Source organism: Capricornis sumatraensis, chromosome 1 (genome assembly GCF_032405125.1).
Source record: "Capricornis sumatraensis isolate serow.1 chromosome 1, serow.2, whole genome shotgun sequence".
Classification (NCBI taxonomy): Eukaryota; Metazoa; Chordata; class Mammalia; order Artiodactyla; family Bovidae; genus Capricornis; species Capricornis sumatraensis.
In genome coordinates, this window is record NC_091069.1 from 81,265,040 (window position 1) to 81,277,422 (window position 12,383).

A 12,383-nucleotide genomic window follows, 5' to 3' on the forward strand; every position below is an offset into this window, starting at 1 on the left:
TCACTCAAACTCACCTCCACAAGGAATCTTCCCTGACAGCATCACCTGAGTGTGGTCCCAGGATAAACTCTCACACAAGCACTTCCTCTCCACCACAGTACTTGTCACACTGGGTGACTAGCTGTTTGGCCTCTGTCTCCCCGACACTAGAATGCAGGCTCCAGAAGACCACCTGTCTTCCTAACTGACCGACTTCTAGTACTGAACACAGTGCTTCGCATACAGGAGACTGTCAGGTTCAAACAAGCAAGAGTGAAAAATAACTCTCGGTCCTGTGGTTAGGACTCAGTGCTTTCACTACTGCGGGTGTGGACTCATGTTCGACCCCTGGGGTGTAACAAGCCATGTGGTGTGGTCAAAAAACCAACTTAACCTACAATCTGTTTTAAAATAATATTTCAGAGTTAATTGGGAAATTGTTCAAAGAACTCAGCTTCTTTTCCAACTCAACAATACAGATTCATAACTTCTATTTACATATATGATTTACAGAACATGGCTGTTCTGTAAACACTTTATTTACCAAAACTGGTGGCAGGTGAGATTTGACCCACAGACCAGTCTTCAACTTAGATCAAGATTCCAAAGTCAATGCAAAACTGAATAGAAACACCAAAACTGTGGTATTTGGTGAATACTAGCCACTTTTCCTGTAATCTGACAGCACTGTAAAGTAGAGGAATGCTGATATGCTTGCTTTTGAAAATCTAAGACACATGAACCACAATACTGTTTTCTTTGGGGAGTTGCTCTTATATAGATCAGTCAAATAAAACATATAATTTTTTAAAATATTAGAAACCACTCTGCAGAAAGGACATTATAGCCCTGAATAAAAATTATGGACCTTATAAATTACATGTTATCTACCTTGAGAAAAAAAACTAATAAGAAATATAATAATTCATTGTCTATGAGGCCTCCTGTGTATTAAAATATGTATTAATGTATTGAAATTCAGTAAAGAAAAAGCTAGGTATATGATAACTGTACTGAACTCAAGAGTGAAAAGGTTTGAATCAGTACATAGAATTTTGTAGTGAATTTCATTTTAATCCCCAAAGAACCTAGAATAGCACTATATACATGGTATTCAATAAACTAAATCTGCTTGAACAAATAAATTGTCAAACTTATGACCTCAAAAAAAAAAGAGATAATTCATTTAAAATGTAGCAAATGAAAACTGGCATTCATTTTAATATATAATAATTCCTAAACCCAGAGGATAATGATAGAATGCTAGGCATCTGAAACAATCAAGACCGATTTATTATTTATCCAATATTTACAAAGTTTGGTTCTAATTACATTCCCTAACTTTCCCCAAACAAACAATGTAAAATCCTCCATAAAATAAAAAGAATCCTCAAAAGGGTAATACACATTACCCAAATAAAATACATTATACAATACAGAAGTCTCAAAAGTTGCTAGCTTTCTGAAACACATTTGCTTCAAATAATATTTTCATAAGTTAGTTTTCTAATACTTTCCCTGAAGCTTTGATGGCATTTTTGCTCTCTGGTCCTTTTGTTAGTCAAGCTGGGGATTCCCCCACGAGCCATTTTTCTTCCTAAAATAAAATCACTGCAGTGGCATTAAAATGGAAAGCAATTTATGCTTTGTAGGGGAAGAAAATAAGATACACAAAGAAATTCAAATCTGGCTGAAAATGACAAAAATGTAAATATTTTGTTTTGGATAGAATTAATACCATGGCAAATATTTTATAAGATTTCCATTACTTACTAAGTTGGGATATACACTTGTTTCAGTTTACTCTCAGCTTCTGCTGCCTTTAGACGTTTCTAATTGAAAAGATAGATGAAATATTTTACACACACAATGTCAAAATAATTATTACCACTTCATCTGTCTTAAAAAAATTTACAAGAAAATAAAACATTAAAACATAATTCAAAAACTGCCTTTTTAAGATGAGTTTTTCTTTCATGTACATGTTCTGAAACTGCAGAAATTTGTAAGGAAAATCACTAGATTCTGAGGTACAGAACAGATATTAAAAACATTTTAGACACAAATTTTAAAAATAATGCAATGAGCAACTCCATTTCCCATTCCTCTAGAAGCAGATAAATCAAACTTATAAGTAATCATCTTTACTTTTCACATTTAGTTTCTATTTTATTTCTTTTTTGCCTTTCTGGGAGGGATAAAAAACACTGATCTTTGCTTTTAGAAAATTACTCAGAGATGATTAGTTTCCAAAGTCTATGCAAAAGAAAGAGACAGTAACTAAGTCCAATTAAATAAGCATTTACCCTCAAAATCTTGGGAGGTATGCAGTAAACTTTAAAGCTTGATTGAACTCATGTCAGATTTTCAGGAACCAATTAGGAGCCAAATGTAGGGAAACATGGTGAAAAGATTACATAATCAAAGCCAGAGACTGATCACCACAACAGAAAATGCAAATCGAGAAAGAAAATACTGTATGGTGGACATTCAGAATTACGGCAAATCAGAACACAAGGGAAGAAAACAATGTACGGCGGATATTCAGAATTACGGCAAATCAGAACACAAGGAAGAAAACAATGTACGGTGGACATTCAGAATTACGGCAAAGCAGAATACAAGGGAAGAAAACAATGTATGGTCGACATTCAGAATTACGGCAAAGCAGAATACAAGGGAAGCCTCCATTTTCTCAATGAGAAGGAAATAAAAAAGGAGACAACTTAAAACTTTCAAATAAGGAGTTGAAATTTTTGGAAATAATTTAATTCAAACACATTTCAACCATCCTTGATGCCATCACTGCCACCATCTCTAGAAATTCTTTTCACTTTGAATAACACAGATTTCCAGAGCACATGGTCTTCACATCTACCTAAGTAGATGCTGGGGGTGAGGTGGGGGTGGGAGGCACGCGTGCAAACTTTATTTGGAAAGTCAACAACAGATGAGAAGATGGCAGACAAATGTTCTAAAGAACCATCTTACTTGGTTTTGGATGCTAGTTTGAAATAAGCACTTTCTGAATTATATATGATAACACTGGACATTTTTAAATAAGCCATGGGTATCTATTCACTATTCACAACCTCAACAACTCATTAGGGTAATTTTTTTAGTGATCCTTTAAATTGTATTTTTACAGCGTGTTAACACTTGCCATTGGGTGATCATATACTTAAGGAAAAAAGTGCCTGTTAAATCTATTTGCCCCTTTGTCTCTACCAGTTTTGACACGGATCTAGAAGAATATAATATACTAGGGCACCTGAGGAAAATATACTTTTCCTCCAAAAGTAGTAATTGAGAGAATTACCTCAATTTGGGACATTTAGGAAAGAGTGAAAAAATAAGTTAATCTCTGCTTTTAGAGATAATGTTTTGGGGAAAGTTCTGTACTTATGTACAGTAAACTTTAAATAGTAAAGACATTAAACTAGCAAAGACTAACTACTACACTTAAGGTCAAACACTTGATATAATCACACAAATGTCCAGGAGGTTTCAGAAGAACTCTTACACATCTGAAGTCATTTCTGTCAACTATACCAACAAAGAGATGAAACACCAGGCACGTACAAGGAAAATAATACCTCTCTGGTGGATCTTTCCCTGCTATCTTTTCAAAATTTATCATAATGGAATCTGAAGTAAAGAAAATATTGAGACTAAAATCTTAAAATGATATGCTAAAGATATGAAATTATATAGTTTATAGTGGTCTAGAAAAGATAAAGCAAACAAAACAAATTTAAAACTAAGTATATTGCTAAGAAATATTAATGTGTAAATAGTTTATTTTAATGCAACTATATTGGTAGCAACATGAAAAATTACCTGCTGCACATATCTGTCAGTAGTTTTCCACATGTAATAATATTCAATGATGCTAGTCAGTGATTTCCAAGGGAGCTGAAAAAATATGTAACATGATAATGAAAACAAGCTACTGTAGGAAATTATTTTCCTTTAAAACCATTTCTTAAAAATAATGAGGCAATAACCTACATGGGAGACGCAATCTAGTAGAAATGTTTGAGAAAACTGAAATTAATTCTGAGCAAAGGGTCCCCAAACAAGTTCTATTCAGCTAGAGGTGACGATACAAAACATTTCTCAGCCCCCATTTTGTTTAAAATTATAAACCTTATGACTGATAACATTTCATGACTTAATCAGTTTTTCTCGGGCTATGAGTGAGGCTGAAGTATAATTTTTAGAAACAGTATTTTGAAGTCTCGCCTGAGTTCTTTAACTTCCAAAGATGACATCCACAGCTAGGGGTCACTGGTCTGTAGCGTAGCACCTCTCACCTTTTCAAAAACTGCTCTACTTTAATCTATTTTGCTGTAAATAAAATGAAAACCCAAGTCTCCAAAAAACAGCCAAGTGTGGTACATATCAGAAAAGCAGGAAGCTTGTCTGCTCTTTTCCATAATTATTCAAAAATGGCCAAATGAGCTTCTACTTATGATACCCAAGATGGAAGAAAATATTGAGTATGTCCCTCTGTAAAGGGAAATCTGTTATTCACTCAAGAAGCCAATCAGGGCACTTCGAACAGAATGATAACATTCAACTGTCAGCTGTTGAGGCAGATTTACTGATGGCTGAGTCAGCACCCTCTGACTCTCATTGAGCTTGCTCTAATGTACCACTGGCTTTAAACAGTTCTTCCCAGACCCCAGTGCAGCTAGGGGTCTGTTTGTGACCTACATGAACACCATTCATGACATTCCTATCACCTCCATATTTAACTCACCTGTTTGGCCTGAAGAGAAAAATAAATGGAGTTTAGAAAAATGAAATTATTTTTAAGTTTAATTGGGTGCCACCTTCAACAAATGTGGTCTCCTTACAGGAACAGATCGGCACAGCTGCCGTCTCAATTGCAGTTAAAGCAAATATAATTTTCTCCAATTTAACATAAAGCAATCTAATGGAGCTGAAGGGGTCTGAGGGGCAGTGTTAAGGAGCTGACTGCAGCAAAACCCTAGGCATAGTCTCCTAGGGTTTTAAGCAAAGCAAGACTTCTTATCTCCTAGTCATTCTTTTGGGAAACAGCCCCTGGCACGCAGTTTACCTGGTAGTCTGAAAAAAGAAAACCAAGTGACATGTAACCCAAGCTTCCTCATGAGCCACATTTTATCTAAGTCCACCATTTTATCTAAGCTCAGCACCACCAGGCAGGCTCTCATCAAGAAGTGTAGGTCATGTCTGTGTCTACTCCTGATGAAGTATAATCTCTCCCTCAACCCTCACTCTGGCTTCATGGGAGTTCCCTAGGATATGCCAACTGAAGAGGAAAAAGTCCAAATGCAACAGATGGCTCCGCATGATGCTGGCACCAACTGGAATTAGACTCTGCAGCATTTCAGCCCCAGGCAGGAGTGCCTGAAGCACAGTGAAGAAGGGAGACGCTTGTGGAGGGCAGACCACTAGAGTGGACATCTGATGTTGTACTTTGAATTGCAAGAGAGAAGGCCAGAGGTACTAATCTGCATCCACCTGTGGACAATGGTCATTTCTTTGACACAATGATCAGAGACTTGAAAGGAATCATATTAGAGGACTAGTTGCAATGAGGCTTAGAAAAGAGATCTGTGGGACAGACACCTGGAGGGGGTCTGGCTGTGAGGATATTTGAGTCCCTGTGCTCACAAAGGTCCTCTGCACAGGAGGTTTCTCATTCATCTGCTGGCCAAGATGATCCCCTCTATGGCTGCCAGCCAGCCTCTTTTCCTAGACACCCAATGACTGCTCAAAGGACACAAACAAAACAGACACACATGTGGAAGCCACCACAGGGATCTCTCTTACTGATTCTGATCTGATTCCTCCAAGTGTCTAACCTGCAAGGAACAAAGTACACAGGGCCTCCAGCATGGGACCATTCCTAGTAAACCGTCAGCTAGATTAGACTCTCAGCATCCTAGAATAGCAGTTATCTGTTTTTATTGAATGGACAATTATTCTAGATACGATTTCCCTTTTTTGCCTGAAATGCATTGGCTAGTAATACCATACACAGACTTATGAATGACTTATTTCCACAGAACACTGCCTTTAGCCTGGGACTCAGAATCTGCAGGAGTGAAGGTTTGGGTCACCCCACCAGACCAGATGAACTCTGATCATCTAAGATGCTGTGTTGGCCTTTCTTTCAAATATCAGAGGGCGCGGGCGGCATCCAAACCTAGGTCTCTAGTCTTCCCAGAGATTTTATGAGAACTTAATATCCTATATGCCTTTTGGCTTAAATCAGAGGTAGTGAATTGTGTACTTAGCAACTAAGAAACCTAATATAATCAAAATATCTATCTTTTCTTCTAAACTAGGTGAGGTTGAGTTTCCCTCACTTCTAATCAAAAGTACTCTGATACAAAACTCGGTCAGGGGAGGCGGAGGGGGAGGTGTTCTATTTTGAATGACACCTAAGGCATCAGAAAGCGTTTCACAAAGGGAGAAAGGAAGACTAGAGAAACATCTATATTTCATTCCTTGCTCTGATTTTTCTTCTGCACCAACTTCCCTTTCTATTTTTATATAAAGTCTGTTGTTTGTGGTGTGTTTTTACCTTTATAATTTAGTGCAGAAGTTATAAGTTATAAAGACAGGGCTGTGGCTAAAACCAGAAGAGAAATAAACATCAGAGATGGATGCTGTGACATTAAATTTAAGCCTCCTCATTTAAGGAAACGGTACCATATTTTCTAATAATTCAGGGGTAATTGGTGTTATTTGGTCGCTAAGTTGTATTTGACTCTTTTGTGACCTCATGGACTGTAGCCAGCATCTGTGCTGACCTTTCTTTCAAACAGCAGAGGGCATAGGCAGCATCAAACCTAGGTCTCTAGTCTTCCCAGAGACTTTATGAGAACTTAATATTCTATATGCCATTTGGCTTAAATTAGATGTAGTGAATTGTGTACTTGGCAACTAAGAATCCTAATATAACCAAAATACCTATCTTTTATTCTAAACTAGGTGAGGTTGAGTTTCCCTCACTTATAATAAAAAATACTGTAATACAAAACTCGGTAAAAAGTAGTGTTCTAAGAATAGAGCCAAGATACATGGCACTTACTAACAGAGTCAGGGTAGAAGAGAATCAAGCAAGATGGGTGGGCAGAGGCAGTAGACATGATGGGGGGCTGGGGGGATTCCTGCTGGAGGGTGGCCATTGTGGGGTCAGGTAGGTTTGCTGGCTTCAGAAGTCCTGGCTATGAAGCATCGAAACATGGATCCCTGGCCCTTCTGGAGGTCTGTTAGCTTTCTGACACCCTTTAATAAATTTCTTCCTTCTCAAATGGGCTCACTCAAATGGATTCTACTGTCTCTAATTTTGACTTGCTCGGTATCCTTTCCAGCTTCCTGCTAATTCACTTTCTTATGCTACCAAGGCTAGATATCCAAACACAGTATTTCTAAGACTCTCCTGTGATTCATTTCTGCCAGTCAGATGTATATGCATAAGACAAGTTCAGAAGTAAATTAAGCAGGCACAGTATGGATGGTGCATAGCGAGGGATCCATCTTGCTGCAGCAAAAGTAAGAGGCATAGAATTGTTCTAGACCCCATGAGTCTGCCAGAGGTTTCCTGATCTGAAGATCGTGGCTACAGCAGTGTGACCCTGGCTCAGACATTAACCCAGCAGCTTCTCAATTCCCATAGTGGGCAGAGGTAACAGCTCACTTGGGGATCGTTTCTGTGAGATTATTCTGAGATCCAGCTTGAGCCTCCTTCTCCAATTCTATCAATGATTTTAAATACCTGATTTCTAAAATTAAACACCATTCAGTTTAAAACAGCTCTTATAATTTTCTTATCTGCAACTGAAGATTAAATGATACAATAGCCAGTAAATACCCTTCAATGAAAAGAGTTTCTATGGCAAAGGACTCCACTGTATGAAGGGGGATGGACTTTGCTACTTTGCACTTTAGATTTTTCAGTTCCTCTGCATATTTCAGGTCCTGTTTAGGATGTAGAAATCCACAAGAGAATGTCATCCCCACTCTAAAGATGAGGGAAAAAACAAAAAATTTTTTCAAAACCATACCAACTCTTTAGACCATCAGAGAGCTATGACAAGACAATCAGCTGAACTAAGGTAGATTCCCAAGCCACTGTGAAGAGAGATAGGACTCAGTAAATATTTTTACTTTGGCAGCGCATAAAAGAAACAAGTGATGAGCAAAAATAAAGGTTAAGAACAAGAAAAAACTTATCAAACTACTAAAGGTCAATAGAGGGCTAGAACAACCACTTAGTATCTGTGGAAGGGGAATTCAGACACACTTGCCACAGATCTCCATAAGCTGTTCATGAGAAAGAACTAGCCAGAGCAGGAAACCTGAGAAGCCCCCCACTGGTGGCGGTGGAAATTTGAATCACACAAAGAAACGAGGAGGGGCAGAAACGGTGAATTTAAAAAATGTAAGTAACAGTAAGTAAATAAATATTGTGGGGATTAATCACTTTTAAAAAAATCACTGATTGCCTAAAGCAAGAAACAGTAATAATTCACTGTGGAACTCAGAACATGGAATAAAGTGTATGGTAACGAAAGCAAAAGAATGGGAAAGAGGAACTGGACATGTACTGTTTCATGGTTCTTCCAATCTATGTAATCTAAGTATTTATTTGAAGGTAAACTGTGGTACATTAAAGATATATATTGTAAACCACTAAAAAAAAGTGTAAGGCACTAGGAGAGATAAAATGGGAGTCATAAAAAAATTATTAAAAAAAAAGGAAAAGAACAAGGGGACAAATGGAAAACACGATAAAATGATGGAGTTAAACAGTTAATTATATTGTTAACAATTATATTAAAGGCAAGCAGTCTAAACACTTGAAGTAAAAGGCAGAGATTGTTAGATTGGTTGGGGGGAGAAAAAAAGATTCAACTTATTATGTGTACAAAAAGCCCACTTTGGACATAAAAGTAAAACGGATGGAAACAAAATATATCATGTAAACAACAAAGCTGGAATGGTTATATTAATAGGAGAAAAATCAGAGTTTGCCACAAGGAATATTATCCCAGGGATAAAGAAGCATAATGTAAACAGTAAAAGGTCGATTCATCGCGAGAACATAACAATCCTAAAAGTGTATGTGCGTAACAACAGAGAGTCAACATATTTAAAGCAAAAACCTAATACAATTCATGTCAATGCATGGCAAAAAACACTACAATACTGTAGAGTAACTAGCCTCCAATTAAAATAAATGATTAAAAAAAAAAGAAAATTAGAAAAATCTACAACTCTATCTACAGACTTTTAATACTGCTCTCAACAAGTAATAGAACTCTCCAGAAGACTTGAACAACACTATTCATAAGCCTGGCCCAAGTAACATTTACAGAATATTATACCTAACAGCAAAATACCTATTCTTTTCAACAGCACATGGTGCAGTCACCATATACAGTATATACTACACCATATACTACACACTACAAACATACCATATACTAAGGCAGAGTTAATCAAATCTTCAAACTGTAAAGTTTGTGTGTGTGTTTAACAAAGTATGCTTTCTGAAAACAACAGAATTAAACTGGAATTCACAACCAAAAATATATACGGGGGGAAAAACCCTACAAGTATGTGGAACTTACTTCTAAATAACCCATGAATCAAAAAGGAAACCATAAGGGAAAATGAAGAAATGAAACTGAACATACAATTTATCAAACGTTCTAAGATGAAGCTAAATATAACAGCGCAGAGGGAACTGACACACCCCCTTTCTCCATCAGATATTTGGCAGAAAGAACTGGGACAGGACAAGCCAGCTGCCCGCGGCGGTGGTGTGGGTGTACACAGCGGCGACCTGCTGCCGCTGGCCAAGACAGCCCCTTGCTTCCCAGATCCTGCACTCATACAAAGCAGAGCATCTGCCACTGGAGATGGACTAGACCCGCCCCCCAGTCCCAGGCAACATGTACCGGCCAGTGGAGGGAGACTGGAAATCTGCTCACATCCAAGAACCCCTGCTAACAAAAGGCTGCCCAAGGCAGAGACTGGTCTCCACAAGGGAGCTGGAGAAAGAGCACAACTGTTGTGGGAGCACCACCACTGAAACACGGGCACAGGACTGGGCAGGAACAGGACAGCGAAGAAACCCCGAGCCCTCTCCATGGGCCACCACCACCACCCTACCACAGGGGGAAGGGCAAAAGGGCAGAGAAAGGCTTCACAGCGCAAGGCCTGCCAAGGATGGAACAGGCACACTGAAAAACAAAAAACTCTCTGCTTTCCAGGCCCCACACTACTAAGCTGCCTCGGTTGTGTGCAACTCTTTATGACCCCATGAACTGTAGCCTGCCAGACTCCTCAGTCCCTGGGATTCTCCAGGCAAGAGTACTGGCGTGGGTTGCCATTTCTTCCTCCAGGGGATCCTCCTGACCCAGGGATCAAACCCACGTCTCTTATGTCTCCTGCACTGGCAGGCGGGTTCTTTACCACTAGCGCCACCCAGGAAGCCCAGGCCCCACATTAAGCACAGGTAACACTTTGAAGTCTGTGGGTGTTCAGTTCACCCCCATTCACCCTTCTAGTGAGGGAGAGACCTAACCCTCTAACAGTGGAAGGTGGCCAGACATACAAACGTGACACCAGAGACCAAAAGGCGGACAGCAGTCACTTACACTCACAGCCCAGGGGAAGAGGACACTACAAGATGAAGGGGACTGGGACTGGAGAGTCCAGCAAGGCTGTGGAATGCGGTGCCACAAGAGGGTGAGATATTCCTGGTTCCGGAAGAAGGCTCCCACACAAGGATGTGATTGGCTTGTGTCAATGACTCTGCCTGCTGGCAGGGAAATGAAGCCCATTAGGTTGAAGGCTGGGGGTGGGGTGCTAGGTCCATTAGCCATATGAGGTGCACGAGCCATATGGCCCTCACCCTTTCCTGCTGGGTGGGGGACATATCTGGCAAGAAAGGGGAAATCCAGTTAAGCTTTTGGGGTCCTGTGGAGTTCAAAGACGGTACATGAAATATTAGGCCTTGCACGACAGCAGTACACTGAAGGCAGCCAAATAGTAAGGAAATCCAAGCCTAGCCAATAAGAGACTATATTAATATACTAAAGGATCTGGTTGAAAAGGTAGACAATACACGAATAGATAGGGAATTTATGCAAAGACAAAAAGCATAAAAACAAAATGTGAATGTTAGGAATATATGGCAGCGTACGTGAAGAATTCCTTTAACAAGTTCACCAGTATACTGGACATAGCCAAGAAAAAGAATTAGTGTACTAGAAGACAGATCAATACAAACTATACAAACTAACAGAGACAGCAAAGCTCAGCTCTAGGAAACTCAGTGAGCTACAAGGACAGCAAGTATACGGAAAAGCCTGCCAAGGGCACAGTGCAGCAGCAAAGCCTGCTAGGGACCCAAAGTGAAGAGACAGTCTTCCGCACAAGGAAAAAGAAACATTTTACATACACAGGAACTTCTCATCAGATGCTATGTAAGCCAGATAGAGAGACATCTCCAGAATAGTTAGAGAGAAAAAAAATTTAATATCTTTTCAAAAGGGACAGTAAAGTTTTTCAAACAAAGCGGAAGTCAATTCTCGGTCAAACCTGAATTCACTGTCAGCCTAAAGTATACTACTAAATAAATGATTACATTAGAAGAAAAGTTTCAAAGTAATGATCTAAACTCCAAGCGTACCAAAAAAAAAAAAAAAAAAACCCTAGGAAAACACTAAGAACATAAGCCCAGAGCAAGCTGAAGGAAAGAAATAATGAACAGAAAAGCAGAAATCAATGGAACAGAAAACAAAAAAAATCAATCAAATCAAAAACTGGTTCTTTGTAACGATCAATAAAATTGGTAACCTCCCTGGCCAAACTAAAAGATGGAAAAAGAAGAGCTAAATTACCAGTATCAGCAATCTGACAGGGGACATCATAACAACTCTATCCCACAGAACTTAAAAGTATAATAAAATTATGAACACCTTTATGACAACAAACTAGAAAAATGGACAGGGAGAGAGAGATGCCGGCAAGAGAGAGGAGGATGTACCAGTCTTGATCCAATAATTACACAGTTAGCAACAAGTGGAACTTGCCCTAAGAGAATACAAGAGTCAAATAAGAACCTGCAACAACACAGTGTAGCCACAAGTGGAGGATAACTGCACAGGAAGGATCACTGAGGAGATGGACTTCAGCTGAGACATCTGGAAATGGTGAAGAACAATGAAGGGTGGAGGACGTCGGCGTAAGCCACACGGCGGACACCACTGCGGTCACCAGCAGCCTGCTCTGCAGAGAAGACTGACAGCCCTGGTCACTGAGGACTCAGCAGCCCCTCAGCAGTGTGGAATATGCGCAGCTTGCACATTAGAAGATTCTGTAGTGTTTGC

The 12,383-nt window shown here is 39.2% G+C and overlaps 1 protein-coding gene across 2 annotated transcripts in view; it reads right to left on the reverse strand.

Annotated features, from left to right (window-relative positions):
* The window catches only part of MTA3 (metastasis associated 1 family member 3), a 143,365-nt gene that overhangs the window by 7,011 nt on the left and 123,971 nt on the right, over positions 1–12,383 (reverse strand). For both annotated transcript variants that reach the window (XM_068993871.1, XM_068993790.1), the window contains exons 10-11: positions 3,820–3,894; positions 1,753–1,811 (exon numbers count right to left, since the gene is read on the reverse strand). In XM_068993871.1, the coding sequence (XP_068849972.1) occupies positions 1,753–1,811; positions 3,820–3,894 (134 nt within the window). The remainder of the gene's footprint in view (positions 1–1,752; positions 1,812–3,819; positions 3,895–12,383) is intronic.